General features: G+C 37.5%; 1 protein-coding gene across 1 annotated transcript in view; it reads right to left on the bottom strand.

Moving 5' to 3' along the window:
- Positions 1-18690, bottom strand: part of USH2A (usherin) — a 511874-nt gene that overhangs the window by 176939 nt on the left and 316245 nt on the right. Inside the window, exons 38-39 of the mRNA XM_067564962.1 lie at positions 5767-5917; positions 5460-5602 (exon numbers count right to left, since the gene is read on the bottom strand). Coding sequence (XP_067421063.1) covers positions 5460-5602; positions 5767-5917 — 294 coding nt within the window. The remainder of the gene's footprint in view (positions 1-5459; positions 5603-5766; positions 5918-18690) is intronic.

The raw sequence follows: 18690 nt of genomic DNA, 5'->3' as shown, positions 1-18690 counted from the left end.
GTATGTTTTGCCTTTACTTCTTGCTAATGGGCATGAGACTTAGATATGAAATCAGGGGATGGCCTCTGAAACATCTGATCCAGAAAAGAAAACGAAGCTAAGATTGCCTCACAGAAAGTCACAGTTTTGAAACCTTCTTGCTGAAGTGATGGTAAAAAGAAAGGTGTACTTTAAAGACAGTATAAAGAAGATTCCACTATGGACTCAAAGGAAGATTTAAGGTGAATTCTTAATACTAGATTGTTCCACTGTGCATGGGATCAAAGACTTTTGAAGAGATGTAGCCTTCAGGAAGAGGGAGAGATATGGATGAAGAAGCAAAGTAGTACTTTGAGAAAACTAGATTTCAGATCTTTATGAAAAGCTAAGCGGAAGAAATGTTAAAATGTCTTTTGTTACCAGTAGAGGTGGGTTGTGTTCTTCAATATGACCATGAAAATCAGGTAATTAAGCTGCCATGGTAAATCCAGTTGGCAGTGTTTTCTGTATTTAATAAATAAAATGATTGATCAGATCCTGTGAGAAACCCATCAGAATGTGGCCACTTAGGGTTCCATGCAGTGAGTTTCAGATGTGGAAGGTCTTTTGGAGACTCTTTAGTGAATGAGGTTCTGAAATAAGCGTAAAATCCACTGCTGACATACTGACATCTGCTGCAGTCTTGGGAACTATGGTCACCTGGCCAAAATGGAAGTTAGAAATATTCCTGCAGCTTGGTGGTCAATCTTTCTAGTCATCCTGGATGTTGAAGGGAAGAGAGGAAAGACATGACTCTAGATGTCTGACCAGAGGAACAACATGGCATCCACTCACCAGGCTCATGGATGCCAACTTGAAGAACAGATTTTGTTTGCTTCCTATTGGACAAATCCACACGTTGAAGGAACCACCCCCAGGCAATCTCAACAAACACTTGTGGTATAAATGCCAAGTAATGGAAACTGAACCAACAACAGCTGAGCTTGTCAGCATGAGTGCTGGTTTTAAGGTGGATGAACATGGATTTGGGGGACAGAGCCAGATGTTCCAAGTGCAACAGGATCTTTCTGCTTAGGCTTTTGCTTTTCATTTCGCCTTGGTGGTTAAGATAAGTCCTTGTGGTTCTGGTGTCATTCTCCATGTGGATGGTTGTAAGCTGTGGAGAAGTACATGGAAATAGGCTGATTACTTCACTCCCCACTGCTACAGCTTCAAGTATTTGATGCGTAGCTGCAAGTCATGTAGAAACAACTTGTCCTGAACCATGTTTAGACCTATCACAGCTCCCCCAACCTGACAGGTTGGCATTTGTGGTTATTTGGGTTCCTGTCAGATCTGCCAATTATCTGCCCTTGAATAGCTGGTGGGGGAGAGGCCCTTCACCAATGCAGGTAGTGCAGCACTTCTGGGAAGGCATCAATAGGTAGTCCATTTCCTGAAGTTAGCTCCAGTGATCAATCAGAAAATTCTGAAAGGGCCTGAGGTGGTGCTTTGCGATCATTTCCACATGTTCCCAACTGGCCTACAAGCCGGAGGCACTGCTGTGCTAAAATCTGTTGGGTGCAGGAGAAAATAATTGATGAGAACACAAATTTTGTTTATATTTTACTCAGGCATATATCACTACCACCTATGATGGTTTTGAAGAAAGCTCCCTGATGTGACAGCACCTGTGAGGGAGTTACAGCAGTGAATCTGCAGGATTTCTCCCTAAGAACTTAAGACTTCCAAAAACTGGACAGTCTGGCAAATGCAAAGCATGATGAGCTGTTGTTATGACAGTTTCTTTGCCAACAGGTTATTGGATGGCCTTTTTTCTTAATGTGGTTACCAAAAGGGCTGTTAGCATAGTAAACACCCATGGAGAGGATGACAGGCTGAAGGGCATTACCTGGAATTGCTAGTGTTTGTTTCTGACTGCAAAGTGTTGAAATTTGTGATGACAGAGGTATATTGGCACATGCAGACCATGGGAGCACACAATTTTCTGCATGTTCCAGATGCACTAAGATCAAGCAGCTTGTTTTTAAAACACATGTGGAAATAGCAACTTCCCACTGTTTATAACTTGGTCAAATCTGGATGGACTTTTCTTAGAGATAGCAAAAAGCACCTTTCTAACCTCAGGGCTATCCCTCTGTATCAGCTGGTGTATTTTAGAGCAGCCTTCAGGCTACACTAAAAGTATGATGGCATCAGGGCTGGTATAAAACTGGCTTCAAGAGCTATAACTAACGCCTTTGCAGCTCCCCCTCTGAGGTCATCCAGAAGGTTCACTATGAAAGAAAAGCATTAAATAAAATTAATATCTTAATTCTGTATACTTGAGAGATTCCATTTTATTCTTAAATGCAATGCATGAAATTCTGATCTCAGTCACAAGTAACTGAAAGCAGAATTCAGCCCAGAAACTTCATGAATTGTTTGTATTTGTCTGGCAGCAAATAGCCTGACATTATGCTGACCAAGATCACTGGAACAAACATCTTTTATTAACACGTTTAACAGGTTTTAAAATATTCATAGGAAATGTACATTATTGTTATTTGCTATTGCAAGTTAGACTTTTAAAAATGCATGGAATCAGTTACTGGTGTCAGACTGATGTAAATGAAATTTTTTTTGGAAATATCTATTAACATTCTCTTCAGCATCTGTCTTTATATTATAACATTTTATTCCCAGACACAGATTTTTTATGGTGATGTTTCTTGAATTTCCTCTCATCTTTCCCAATTTCCTGCTAATCTGGTGAAAACAGCTACTATAAGTAAAATATATATGGTCAAATCCTCAGCAGGTGTAAATTAGTGTAACTCTATTGACAAGCAAAGTTACAGCTATTTACAGTAGTTGATCAAGTCAATATACCAATATACACAATCCTTCTATGTATTTTTTTTGTTTTGATTAAACTACAGAGGCATATATTTGTGGGGTAAAACTCAAATATGGACATAGGAACATTCCTGTATTTCAGCAGGATAAGAGGTACAGGAAATTTCTACTGTCAAAATTGCAATTTAAAAAGTCAGGTTAGAAAGACCAGGTATTAAATGTAGTTCTGGCAATAAGCTGTCAGTATAGGTGGCTTTACAAGCAACACGTTGAAGCCTTGACAGAAATACTACTTATGCCCATTGCCAATCATTCAGTCTTTGTCAATTGAATTGGACATCTTTTCAGAGACGGCAGTCCTCCAAAATGACACCAAAAATAAAGTCCTCTGTCACCATTATAGAGGTGTAAGTTGTGTTGGTAAATCACAAAGCAGAAATTGTTGGATACTGGAGATACATCAGTATGTATTCTTTATCAATGGGAATGAAATGCACAATCACTGAGGAGATAGAGTTTATAACTGCGCAACAAAAATAGTGTTTTTCAATATGAAAAACCAGATGTGTCAGCAATGGTTTAAGAAGCAAATGAATAGCAAGTCCCAAAACATTAGAGCTGGGCAAATATGAATGGAAAGCTTTCCATTAATTTTTCCTCAAATATTTAAAGAATTCACCCCAGCCACATCACATCCTTTTGTGTTTGCTATCTATGGAATTCATGCAATCAAGTTTTTCACAAAAATGTTCACATAAGGTAAAATTCATTCCTGACACAAGTCCTATGCACCAGTAAAATTCCATTTATGGGCTTAAGCAGGAATTAAGTGGAACATAGGTCTTGAGAAAGCCCTCTGAACAAGAGTGAATTTCACCCAAAAAGCATATGTAGAAGTTGCACACACAAGTATTTGCAGAAACCATATTTTAAATTCATTCATTAATGACTGAGCTCAATGTGTACTCATCCCACACAGGAAAAAAACAATACCATGTCATTTTTCTAACCATTCTCAGCCAACTATTATAGTCTGAATAACAAATCCACAGTTTAAAAAACAAACAAAAATGTACTCAGTAATTTTAAACAACAAATGCATTAAAGGAAATCATAATCTGATCAAAAACCTCCATAGGTAGAAAAGAGGCTGAAAAGCCACTGATTCTGCAAAGATTGACTCATATACTAAACTTTATTCATGTGGGTAGTCCCATTTAAATCAATGGAGCTACTCAAGCGCTTAAATTAAAGCACACGTCTAAGTGTTTGCAAGATTGGGGTCTAATTTATCAGACAAATTTATCTCTTGTGAATTATTTCCCTAGCTGTAAAAAAATGTCTCCAATTGATGATATGTTAAGATATTTCTGTTCCAGATATTTTCTGAATACAGACTGCTGTGATTTTAGAGAAAGGGGTGGGAACAATGAGGAGCCACAAATGGCAGCTAGTTTATACCCCAAGTAATTCTATTACTTTAGGGCCAGGGTGCCCAATTTGGTTTTCACACCAGTTTAAATCAGGAGTAAAAGGAAAAGCAGGACCAAGAAGCTGGGATTTTATTTTTGCATTACAAAAATATTTTTCTCTCAGAGTTTCTCTTGTTTATTAAATGAGCTTTATGACATGAGGGATCTCCTAGGTAAAGCTTTTGATTGTCTGATATCTGGTACAATGGGTCATTAGTTAATGATTTGGAAAATGGAACAAAAACATTTCTCAAAAGCAATCGCACACTTCAAGAAGTGTGGTTATACCAGATACCTTCATTACACAGCCATTGAACTCCAATGATGCTGTATCTCAAAAAGCAGCTGAGGTGTATGTGCATTTTTGTATTTGGAAACTACACACCTTCTCATGTGTTGTTTTTATACTGCATCTAGTACCCGTGCAATGTATGCCAATTAAAATGGCTACATTCATATCCTTAGTACCAAATTCATATCCATGTACCAAAGCAAGGGATTGTTAAACAAATGCAAATAGAGTGAGTTTGCAAAATATGGACCAAATAATGCCAGAAGTGGTGAATGGATCAAGGGGCTGGCAATAATAAACTGAACCGCCTTCTTACTGATCACTTGTTTGAATCTAACCAAAAGTTTGAATCTAGTATCCGAAAGTCCTACAGAAAGTTGTTGCGCTGCTGAAGTGGCCTCAACCCACTGACCACAAAAGAAGTGACAGCCTTTTTTATATTCTGAACAAGACAAGGCTATATCTTTATTTACTACTGACTTCAGTACATTTACTGATGTAAATGAAATCAGAATCTAGCTCACAGTATGCAAAAAAACTCACTTTAACAAACTTTACACACCAACATATGCCCATATGTGAACAAAGATATATTATATTATATAATGAAATGAGATATTTCGTTGAAAGATATTCCTTTAAATCCTTTTAATAAACAGATCACACAACTCATACAAGATTTTTTAGGTGTTTTTATTACTATAGCTTAGTACTAAGTAGAAAATATGTTATTACTATTAAGCTAATAAAATGAGATAAAAGAAAAGGAAATCATATGCAAAGGTAGTTTTGCCAGCAGAAGGATATGTATTTGTATTACCTGCTAGCAGATGTTTAAATAACTGGGACTGAACTGTATATTTTTGCAGGCTACTTACTGTCCTCTACTGTAGTCATTGAAGTCCAGTCACTATATGTATTACCATAACCATTGGAGACAATCATTCTCATCTCATATTCTGTATATGGCTGAAGATCTTTGACTATGTAGCTTAAGGAAGCAGAAGGACTGGAAAGTAACCTGGAAAGAAATGAAGTATGAGTTATAAATCAGCAAAATACAAGTGAGTGGTGAGGAAAGGAGGGAAAGGGAAAGGTAATAGTCACCCTTGGGGTGAGCCATCTCTAAGATAATTTTACTTCTCTTAACTGACAATTTACAGTAGATTTTTACTGTTTGCATACTCTAGAATATCATCAGTGGAATGCCTAGGCCTCATCTGGAGTCGGTAACTGGGTAAGCCTGGAGCATTATTGCGAACTGGTGTAGACCAGACAACCTGAAGACTGGTCGGCGTGGCAGATGAAAGCCTTGGAGGCAGCATGCCATCTGGAGCTGTCGAAAAACATGGATGAATTAGAGCAGAGAAAACCGTGGAGAACATATGCTGGATGGAATCAAAATGCTCTGTATACTGGAAAAACTGTTCCTCAGGATCAACAGCAATGTTAACATGGTCCATTTAATTTAACATTTTCATCACTGAACTACTGTACTTCTTTGTGTTCTTCTTTCCAATACAATTACACTAGTATCACTGGATTGAAAGCAACCCCGAAAACATCAAAAGGAATTCAGAAGTAACATTCTCTCCCGCCTGTTGGTATATTTGTTTCTCTCTCTGAACCTGATTCTACCCACTTTATTCACACTGAAGTCAAAGTAACGACTCATTGAGAAAGTACTACTCAATATGAGTCAGGACAGCAAAGTCAGGCACTTTATTCAACTCCCATCCTCTCCTCTTATGAAAAACTTGACATACAGCATTTAGCAAATCAGATACTCAGCTGGTATAAATGAGTGTAGATCCACTGAAATCTGAGGATTTGGACCAGTATTTCTTACATTTGATTAATTCTCCCTTTTACTACGCGGGCCCAGGAATCACAGATCCTGCCCTATTCCAGGTTCTGAGGCAGCTCTTCAATTGATATAAATCAAAGTAACCCCAATGAAGTGAAAGAAGTGATGCTGATTTACACCAGGTGAGATTGTGGTTTTATATGTTTTTCACACCATGAAGGACTAACCTGCTTGATAAACCTTTCATGTATAGCACATTTGACATTTGTATATTGGATGCCAAAAATAGCATATTTTCAGAATGTTAAATAGAAAGATTGGACTATTTGATTTTTTTTTCATTTAAACTCTTGTAAAATGCTTGTGTCTTTGATGGTTCAGTAGTTACCATTTGCTTCCTTCTGTGGGCATTCAAATAGAAATTTTTCATTGCTGTTCTTTTTCTGGTAGCAGGCTCACTGAAAGATTGTTGTAAGCCAATCTGAGGTTCAGTACACTTGAAGGGCAGTATGTTGACTAGTACCTATATTAAGGAACTACAACTGATTGGCAGAACTACTAAACTGGGCACTTGGGTGAACAGGGTGTTGTAATTTAGTTTTATAAACTTAATATACCATGTGAAGTATAGGTGTCTCCCAAGGGGCAAAAAACAGACATTGTGGTCACATTGCGCCTGAATCCTTTCTGCTAGAGTTTATAGATTAAGTTCTTCTCTTGATTGCCATACATTGGTGTAAATCAAGAGAGATTCCACTGATGTCAATGACATTGTTCTAGATTAATACAGCTAAATAAAATTTGGCCATGCAATATATGTTTTAAAATCTGTGTGCACAAAATACAGTACCCAGACATAATCATTAATTATTTTAGCATTCATTTGTAAAGTGCCTTGTAAGGTCAATTCTAAGTAAGCTCTGCCAGTACAAAACGAGAACAAAAATAAATAGCAATTAAAATAAAAATACTTTGCACTACTGTAGTGCCTTTCATCAAAGGATCTCAGAATGCTTTTACAAACATTCACTAATTAAGCCACACAATATCACTATAAGGCAGGGCACCACCTCATTCAAAATTAAATTGCATCTGAAGTTTAAATATACCAACTGTTTAAGTACATACACAAACTCTACATAGATCAAGACCAGAAGTGTACCACCACTAGCTGAAAATGCAGGGGGAATTCAAGTAAGAGAATGTAATTACCTCCATGGTAATTACCTTCATGGTAATTTGGCCAAGAAGCTGGGTTTCACACCACTACATTTGAGGAAAGTATTATGAAAATAAAATAGTGCCTGCTAAGAAGGCAGTGTGGTCCATTGTTTGGGTCACTGAAATGGGCTTATTCCCAGGTTGGCCAGCAGCCTGCTGTGTGATTTTAGGCACGTCCTTCCCCTTATGTGCCTTAGTTATCTGTAAAATGGAGATAATGATACTTACTGCCTTTGTAAAGCCCTTTGAGATTCACAAATAAAATTCATCAGATGAACTCTAAATATGTATTATTTTATTAATTATGGTGGTACAGGAATGTTCAAGAGACAAAAATTTAGCTGTTTAACAGTCAATCAGGGTCGGCCCTAAACCAAATGGCACCCCAGGCGAGGAGTGTCATCGGTGTGTCCCACCTCCATTTGCCAAACTTTTGAATACCTTATTTTTTATTGCATTTCTCTCCCATTGCATGACTTTGATGCACAATTTGCATGCATGATTTATCCCTTTCATAAAAGATGATAAATTTGCATGCTGGGATCTGTAAATATGTATTTATTCATGCCATACAGAAGCAAATTAAAAAAAATTGTTTCCTCTAAGCTTATAGAAACTTTCTAATTTTAAGAATAACTGAAATGTACTAACATTGAGAAACTGAACTGTGCACCAATACTAGGTGGACCAGTATTAAATAGTGTAACAGTAGGTGACAGCCTTAGAATGTTAACCCTAGTTTTTAGTTCAAAAGGTCACTGGTGTCTCATTAAATATGTCCTTTATTAGTTGCTACTTACACTCTTCAAGTCTTAAAACACAAATACACTTTCACAATTACACAATAAAACAAGGTTCACAATATCACAGCGGGGCTCTCACTTCACTTCAATTCATTCTTATATCTCACTGACTGACTGGTGACACTCAACCCCTTATATACCCAGGAGGGTATGACTGACAACATTCTGGAAGGTTTGTGGAAGATGTAGTTCTCAAAAATCTGGAAGGTTCAACGAGATTCTATAAAGGTCCAGAACATTCTAGGAAGTTAGTGGAAAATGAATACACATATGGAATACCTGAAACATTTTACTTCAAACATTCTATTTTTCCTTTTGTTGCTAACAACAAAAACAGCACCCCAAGTCCAGCGCCCCCCAAGCCTGGCATCCCAGGCAGTTGCCTGGACTGCCTGCCCCTAAATCTAGCCTTAGTCAACTATTCACAATAGAGATGTGAATTTAGTGGCCTAGATAATCAAAGTTAAATGTCCAAATATCTGACATTGTACAGGTACGAAGAAAAGAACAGTAGAGAATTTGGGCCAAACTCATCCCCTTTGTAGGTCCATTGAATAAAGGGATAAATTTGATCCATTAAGGTTTTCAAATATATGTTTTAGAATGTATGGAATATGTCTATTGTATAAAGGATTTCCTGGATCTTGCTGAGAATTTCATTAATATGTACTTGTGAAGAAGCAGAAAGAGAACACAAAAGTAGACTTCCGGAATAAAGCACTTTTAAATCTCTGTCGAGTAATAACTAGAAAGGTGCTCTATAAAATTGGTCACATTTTGATCATTAAAACTCCGAAGTGCTTTCCAAACAACCTGATCATTCTAAATTGCATATAGAACATATTCTGGTTATTTCAGCTACTCCCCATAACTGAGATCTTTAATGCAATATTTTTCTCCATTTAACCCCTTTTATCCTACTGTTATTCCCAAAAGGCTCCTTAGTACCCAAGCAATAACGGGGAACCAGCAATAATTCAGCTGCAGGTTTCTCAACAGAAGAGCCATGTATCTATCAGCTTGATATATTGTCTCTAAGATGTAATGTTGCTCAAAAAGCTCCCCTCAAGCTTTAATATGACCCTCAGGGTGCAACCACTCCATTTGCAATGTACTGAATCAACATCTAGTCCAGTAAATCCTAACTAGCCATGATAAAAAACAAAATCATGCTTCATCTACAAAAAGAAAGAGTATAAAGGATGTGAAAAAATCTGTAATTACATGTCTACTTTAACTGTTTTGCTGTGAGAGCAAATGGGTAAGGAATTAGGCATAATAAATGGTTTCAACATGCAATACTGGGAGAAAATGTAGTCTAGCTCTGTCACTGACTTGCTGAGTGGCCTTTGGAAAGTCACTTAACATCTCTGCCTCAGTTTCCTCAACAAAAAAGGAGCTAATGATAGTAATGTTTAAAAGTCTTAGAGATCTAAGGATGTAAAGCCCTATGTACATGGTGGTTGCACTGTAAATGTTTCCTGGATTTTAAAAGACTCTACTGCTTTGAGAGATATTTGCCAATCACAAGTGTATTCCTATTGTCCATATGGCAATCTCTCTCAAAAACAGAAGAAACTTTTAAAATTCAGTAAGCAAAAGTGATCCTTATTATTAGAATGATAAAGTATTCTATCCTTTAAATAGGTCTGTATTATTCTACACTTCTGTAGAATGCCACGTAACTTAATGAGAGCAAGAACAGATTGAAGGGCTAGAGGCTAATCTCTCTTAAATAGATGTAAATTAAGAGTAATTCCAGTGACTTTACTCTAGATTTACACTGTTTGTAACTGAGATCAGAACCTAGCCCTCACTCTGGTGTATCCATTTTATCTTCAGAAGGCAAACACAAGAGTTTATAACTATGCAAATGTAATTCTAATAGTATGCCACATCTGCACATGCAAAATATTTAAAAATAGCACAGGTGCTGCATTTGCTTCTTATCTAAATGTTTTTCCTTACACATGTGTGCATGCAAACTATAACAGCAGACATTTAACTACTGTGGAAGGAATTGGCTCTTCACAGTTTGTGCAATAAGACTGAGGAGCTGTGGCATTGATAACGTAGTTTCTGACAGTCAGTTTTGGGATGAATGTCTTCTTAAGTCATGCTCACTCTTGCTCTTTTCCAGATCTAATTCACACACTTCATTTCTTTATTTCACTGCATTGTTTTTTAGCCACCTCTGATTCATTTTCTCTTATGTGTCTATTCTAAGACTATCTTATTCTAGCCACTTTTTCTGGCAATACATTCTGCACCTTGACATTTGTTTCTCTTGTTTTTCTCAGGCATGCCTGTTACCTCAGCATTTGTTCTGTCCACAGAATTCCTATCATTGCTTTCTCCATAATTCTCGGCATAGGCACATGTTTTTGTTTCATTTATTTAGTGAGAGACCATGTTGCTGGGCCATATGTCATCACTATAAGGGCACAGTAGTTATAAACCTTTATCTATTGCCAGAACAGAATATTGCTTTCTCTGTGTCTCATTTTCATAGGTGTACTAGAGTCATTCTGGTTTCTCTTTTAACTCCTTCAGTCAGAACATCTCACTTATTCAACATATAATACACACACCTAATATTCTTGGGTTTTTCTTTTCAGTTATGTATCCAAGCATCTTATCTTATCTTCAATATCACTATTGCATATGATCCATACTGCTTTGTAGATTTCAAAGTTGATCTCTCCTATCCAGACATATTGTCTGAAAAAGGATGGGTTTGCTGACCCACCCACTGTTGATACAAATACCCCTTTTCTTGTTCAGGTTTGGAAGTCATCACTAAGATGTACCTTTCCTTTTGTTTTGGTCCCTAACTATTATTTTGTAGGCATTTTGTGGAGGTCTTTAGTTGCAGATCTGCCACTGGGACACTGACTTACTCAGAAAAATTAAAGCAAAAATCTATCTTTATCCTCATTGTATGTGCAATTCACAGCTGTTAATGTAACATCATAGTGCATTCATCTGCATGCAGAAATAGCTATTCCAGTATCCCAAATTGTATAGCACAATTTTAATAGGGAACAGCAAAGTAGCATAAGCATTGAGACTTCACCAAAGCTTCATTCAATGGTCTGGCAGCCATGAAGGAGAGTTTTAAGACCACGCTCCTATGCAAGGCCTGACTTCAGTGAAGTTACTCCGGGTTTACACTGGTCTAAGTAAGAACAAAATTAAAGCTGCTTTTTTCTTACAATCTTAACTGTATTCAGGGCATCAGATTCTGAAGCGAATGGAAGTGTAATAGATTGCCCCTTTCCTAAAGAGTTAATTGCCCCATCCTGAAGTCAAGGTTACAGGAGCAACAGGTAAGATTTGTGTCCTGTGCCTTAAGTTGATTTAAGAAGAGGACTCAGGCACACCATTTCAGTCAGGTTATATTCACGTTTATCCACAGTATCCAACTGTAACTTCTCCTAAACTACAGAAGATACAAAAGAATGCCAATAAGCAATTAGTTGACTGATTAATGATTATAAATACCTGTCACAGAGACAATGGATGGAATTTATAAGTGCCTAGTAAAATGAATTATTTGTCATGCTATTTAAAAGGATACCCAGCCAATAACTATCATATAGTAAAGCTACTAAAAAGCATCCCCTACATATACTATCAATATGGGTGTCACAAGTAATTCTAAAACTACAGGTGAATAAATGTGCTCTACCAATAATCATAAAAATATATGACTGGAAGGAACTTGAGAGCTTATATAGTTCATAAACTCCTCCTCCTGCCATGGTGAGCCAGGATAAGTATACCAATTACTTTGTTCTATGCCCAACTTCAACACTCTGTGCCAAGTAGATGTATGGCGTGACCAAATCTTCCCCAATCCTCACACAACGTCTTGTATACGACATAACCACACCTTTTCACTACCTGGGAAAATGTCCATGGCAGGAGAGGAAGGGGAAAGATTCTGCCCATCCACTTTGTGTGTGTTAGCCACAGTTTTTTTTATGAATTGTCTTAAGAAGGGAACTTCAGGGCTGAAATTCTCATTTGTTATACCTTTTTGGGGTAAAAGATATTACCTTATTTGAATTTCTTTGGAGACCAAGAGAGCTACAGTATGAACATTTTCTGTTGGGGCCATGGATACATCAAGGGATTTAAAGCAAACTACAGAGCCTTTAACCTCTAGATTGTAGGTTCAAATCTAGCCTATATTAGTAGCAGACAAAACCATTACTACTTGATGACAGTTTCAGTGGGAACATTAGCTACAGTGGGTTGCCCTAGGTATATGTCTTAAGGAGTATGATAAAGTATTGCAAATTGATTGGCACCATGGTTAGTTTAGTACTATTTTTATATGAAATACTTTTTTAAGCAACTTATTGAGTTGAGGCATCTGTAAAAGCTTTACAGTAATATTGCAACTAACAACTGGGACTAAAATACTGCCTTTATGGGTAAGATCCATGCTTGAAGGTGTGTCCAAGGAGAACAGTTTTGACAAGAGCGCAGGTCAGGTTGGCCCAGGCGGGGCAGCCACACCACACAGTGTGTTGCAGACTTACTGCTCCTTTGAAAAGCTAGAGTGTGCTGAACATGAGTGCAAGACTCATGGTCAATAGATCACACCCTATGCAGCTATGATGTGCCTGACACCATGACAGGCAATTTACATCCTTATCATTCTTTTCCCACCTGCTGATTGGGAAATAAGATTTCCTACATCATCTACTCCCAATAGTTTACTCATGCAACACAGAGTAGGATTTGGTCCTTAACTATTAGTTAAATTCTTTTATATATATACATATATAATAATATAGATTTATGAAAGGAAAATACTTAAAGTCCACAGGGTTTTGCTTATTATATTTAAACTTGAATTGCTGCATTAGTGATAGTTTTTTCTGATTAACTGCTGCACATAGATTATTAAGGTCATAACATGGCTCATTCAAAGTCAGTTTCCCAGAGACTTTGTCATGCGGTATTGCTGTCCTCACAGGTTGTTTGAAAATAGAGTTATGGTGGCTTCTTGAAATGCATAAAACAAACACTTACTGTAACTCAATTGAAAACTGTATATCAGAATCCTTCTTCCCCATAATGGCTAAATTTCTCCTTGCAAGGTGCTCTCTTTGCACATTCAGAAGTACACTAATAATTTACAAGAGCAAGAAGTTCTCTCCTCCTTTTGTATTACATGTCCAGGCCTGCAATGGGGAGTGAGGAGGATAGGGGAGGGGAGGGGAGAGGATATCATTGGGTGGGCAAATTTTACGGTAGCTGAGTTCTTCCTTGAGTGGTGGAGACACAAAGATATTAATCAGATTTATCAGCTGTCTAGTACATTTTACAATTAAGCCTGTCCTGTCACGTTCACACCAAGTAACTGTGTGTACACAGGGTGGCCAAGAGAGTACTTCATGCAAAAATCGAATGGTTCACATGAGAACATGCTCATTTGCACACAAATACTCTCCTCAAACATTCAGGAAAAAACAAACAACCCTCTCACAAACAAACAAACAAACAAAAAGTTTGCTTGCATATTTACTGGGGGAGGGGCGGGGAGAAAGAGTGGTTGAAGGTTGAAGATAGTGACATAGAAAGAAGGTCTTGTAATTCCGGGAGTCTGGGTTCAGTTCCTGGCTCTGCCACAGCTTGCCTGTATCAACCATGGGCAAGTCACAAAAGCCCCAATCCCATAAACCTTTACTCGTGTGCTTAACCATAACATTGTGGAGAGTGTCCATAGAACTACTCAGGTGCTGAAGGTTAAGCACATGTCCAAGGGTTTTCAGTACTGAGGTTGTAGGCTCTCTATACCTTAGATTCTCATTTGTTAAATGAGGTTAACAATATTGTTTCTTTCCTGCTAATTGTCGTTTGTTTTGTCCATTTAGATTGTGAGCATTTCAGTCAAAGGACTCTCTTTTTAATGTGTGTAATGTGCATTGTACACATCACAGTGGGGTTCCGCTCTTGAGCCTCAGGTCTTACTGTAACAAAATAAATAATAAGGGTACAAACATGTTTGTCTTCATTGTAATTCAGATTCTATGAACATGTTAATGAATAAGCTTTTCCACTGTTTACCCAATTTTAGTACTGAGTGAAGTACACAGAGTTAGACTATGAGATTACGTACATGCCAGTTTCCTTAATCTTCTGAAATTTATCTGGGTAAAGTAAGTTTTTGGTGCATAAGAATAGCAACCTGTTCTTGGGTTTGGTGCATGGGAAAATTTATACTGAAAAGCTCTATAAAGATGAAGAATGCAAAGAATGCATGGAATTTTAGCCATTCCCTTTCTATCTACCTAAGGGCATAAGGGCCCTGCACCGCAGCATCTAAACATCTTCCATGGAAATAAATTGATATAACTTGGTTTCTATTGGACTCCATGGGGTCTTTACCTCCTTTCCCTTCCCTGGTTATAGGAAGCTTTGAACGTTTCATGGAAATGGGAGTCATGCACCTAAAAAACTGCATGCCTAATTCTTTGAAAATTGACCCTGAAATGGTTTAATTGTGTCATCTAAATTTTAACTTTCTGTAAATCTCCTTTTAGTTACAACTATATTTTAGCAAATGCAAGCTAAAAATGATCTTACAACTTTCTTCAGTTAAACTTTATTTTGTAGTATTAAGAAGAATATCATAATTTCCTGCTTACAAAAGGTGAATGGGACTGAGAACAAACCAATCAAAGCAACAGTTTTTATTAAGTGGAAATTCTAGTTTGTGCATTATCTTAACATACTTGCCTTCAATTCTCTATAAAGTATTCAAAGCATATACCCTTTGAAGTAGCCTCTGGTTTACAAAAGAAAACAATCGTGTATGGCAGGTTCAGATAAAATACCAAAAATGATTGTATATTTTATTAAAAACCTATTTTCTCTCTTTCTCTCCCTTTTTTTAAAGAAAAGTCTAATTTAGTTGTTGTTCCCTTAGGTACACAGTACACAGTTCATAATTCATTTGATATAAAATGTCAGTTTAGATTCTTGCACTTCTTTGATATATTTCAATTTCCTTCTACGTGGTTCTACCAGCAAACCAGCCACCCTACTCCCGTTGTGCTGCTCAAAGACCTTCGTGTTCAATTAAACATCAAGATTCAGAAACTTTAGGGAATAATATTTCCAAGACATACAGTACAAATATATGAGACTGGGAAAAAAGGTAATGATTTTCCTACCAGTAAAGTGATCTCTCTCAAAGAGGATCTTTGATCCTTGAATTAGTTCTCAGTTATAATTTAATATATCACAACTGTTTCAGCTTTCCTCACATTTAGATATAAAGTGATATAGTCAGCTCCTCAAAGAGCAAGCCATCACATTCTTCAGCTTATTCCTTTCTCAACAATTGCTTGTGCCTCTATGCCCATGAGTGCTAATGGGAAAAATGTGTGCATATCATAGGGAGTGGGAGGAATTTAATGGAATCAGTCATCGTTAAGAGCAGTTTTGCCTACATCACTCAAGCCTGCCATTGATTGACACACTGAACTAACAATAGGAGATCTACATGCAGACAAACAGCAGGATCAGGCCTTTAGTTGTAGAAGGAAATCTATTACAATTAGAAAAAAAGAGCAAAACAATGTCTGTGGAACTATTAGTTATTTTCTCATGTAACAAGTGAGACCCAGCCTGATAAACCCAAACCGTCAAAGTTACAGAGTAAACAAAAATTCTTATCATTTCTCAAAACTGCTAACTATGCTATGGCTGTCAAGTTACATTACAGTCTGGTATCATAGTAGAGTGACCAGATAACAAGTGTGAAAAATCGGGATGGGAGAGGGGTAATAGGGGCCTATATAAGACAAAGCCCCAAATATCAGGACTGTCCCTGTAAAATCGGGACATCTGGTCACCCAATATTATAGAGGCAGTTTCCATAAATTAATACAGATTAGGAAATAGCCAATTTAGGACCAGATTCTGAAATTAACTCACACTGAGAAATAATTCATTTGATTGGCAGTATGAGTAAGATGTTACTTGCTGTAAGCAAAGCTATCAGAATCTGGTCCATAAGTAAAAAAGTTGCAAGGTAACTTTGCAGCATTGAGCTGCAATCAGGATTTCATCAATATCTAATAACAATTCTGAATGAAAAATAGTTCATTTTAGCCAGGACACCAAGGGAAATAATCTGTGCCAAATTCAGGGCTGGATAACCTGGAGAAAAGGGGAACCAGGAAGCAGTTTGTGACTCAGTCATAATCCAGTTCCTGGTCTTCTCCTGGGGCAGTGGAACTATGCTTGCTTAGCACAATGGAGCATACAATGCTTTCTATTAATTGATATTATTAAATATGATATTCATGCATTAATACTCTGTTGTAATAGATCTTTAACAAATACTCTATGCATTCATTAATGCACTATTGGCACCAGATCCTCTGCTGGTGCTAACTGCTGTAGCTCCATTTAAATCAATGGAAGTATACACTAAATTTATACCATCGAAGATCTGCCCATCAGTTTCTTGACTACAGAGGACTTGGATATTTGGTTTCTTGTTAAAAAATTGGCTGGCCTAGCCTAATTGATTGTAAGACTTAGTTTCACTGTTGCATGCATTCAAGTATAAGATAAGTTGGCTGCATTTTACCCTACATCCCAAAACATAAGCAGAGGCGCTACTGCCAACTCTGAATATATAAATGAAACACATTAAGTGAGGAAAAGGAAATCTGATGAGAACCAAGAGACCGTGCCATTGAGTTTAAGGAGGAAGTTTTCAAAACCATTGTGGAGGTTTTTTAGTTGCCTGACTCACACTAAAGTCAACAGGAGTTTCCTGGCTGAATTTTCACACAATACTTTGAAAATGATGGTTTTCCTAAGCATGATTGTCTATGAAATGATTCTACATACTTCAGAGTCCTCAAAACTTCTGAGAAGAAGAAACAAAACCCACAGAAGAAAAGTAAATGCAGTTTTTTCCTGCACTGGTACCCATCAGAGAGCTACAATTGGGTGGTGACACAGTAATAATAGCACTTGGCATTTTCAAATCATAGTGCAAACATTTCCCTCCTAAGAAAAGTCTATCATCAGGCAATGATATGATTTCTCAGCTCAGACACTGACTCACTTTGTGACTCACTACGACCAAATTCAGCTTTGGTGACATCTGTGAAGCTCTAGTGCCTGCATTTCTGCAGCAGGAGCAGAATGCAAACCTCTCTGTGTGTGTAAAGTAAGAACAACAATAGCCAGTTGCCTCACCAGAGTATTGTGAGGACTAATTAGTGAATGTTTGCAGGGTGCTTTAAAAAAGAGCAAACCACTATGTAAACATTCAGATTTACTGTTATTCAACACTGAATGGTGTCTTTGTGACATGAGATATGTCCCTTCTTTCTTCCCTTCTCCCTTAAGCTCCCGTCATAAGCATTTACGATAGTGACCTCAGTGGGAAGCCATCCCTTTACTAGATCATTTTTAAGTGGGAGTTGGGTTTTTTGGTCAGAGGTAGAGGTAAGGGGCTGCATACAGACACACAGTTACAGACAGAAGCCTAATACACATGTATTTAAGTGTGTGTGCAATCATGCAGACACAGAGAAAGAAAGTCATGGTCAGAAGGGGAAAAAAAAACTCTATAGGGGTCAGCATCCAATGCTACTGGCAGGACTCACAAAGAACTAGATCACAACCTTAACTTCAGCAGTAAAGGCCAACGAACAGCTGTGCTTTGTCATGAGCAGACCAGAGAATACTGTGGTGCAGACAGTAATAAGTTCTCCCCCGATTTCCCCTTGGTTTGAGAAAGGAGCAAATATTTTATCCCTTGTCATAGAGCAGCTTACTCCCTTCTGTGTGACCAGCAAGTTACTCCTAAGAGAATCGCACCGAGGAGGCTCCTGCATGAGCAAAGAGAGAATGAAAAATTAAGTAGGAAGAGGTCAACATCCAATAAGAAACATGACTCCAAAATAAAGAAAGATCTTTTTTAAAATAGCATGAATTCTGAAGAGCGTTAAGCACCAAGTGAAAGTTTAAGATATTAGATTTATTTTCAAACTATACAGAATGCCAGCAATATCAGGGTCATTTTAATCTGAAAAGAAAGAACAGAAAGGCCAGAACACTTTTATGACAATGATACTTAAGGAACAATCTCTCTTTATTTATCCCCTGGTGAAGAGGGGGGAAAAAAAGTGGTTTTGATTTCTCCCCTTCCCATCCCTCCTATTTTTGCCCTCAGGAAGCTTTTAAGAGAGTCCCTTAATTTTTTTTTTCCCTATGTAAGCCACATGAGAA

Source organism: Emydura macquarii, unplaced genomic scaffold, assembly GCF_026122565.2.
Source record: "Emydura macquarii macquarii isolate MOO-44397 ecotype Brisbane River unplaced genomic scaffold, CSIRO-AGI_Emac_v2 contig_2676, whole genome shotgun sequence".
NCBI classification, from domain to species: Eukaryota; Metazoa; Chordata; order Testudines; family Chelidae; genus Emydura; species Emydura macquarii.
The sequence above is the reverse complement of the archived record's forward strand: the minus strand, read 5'-3'. Positions and strand labels throughout refer to the sequence as shown.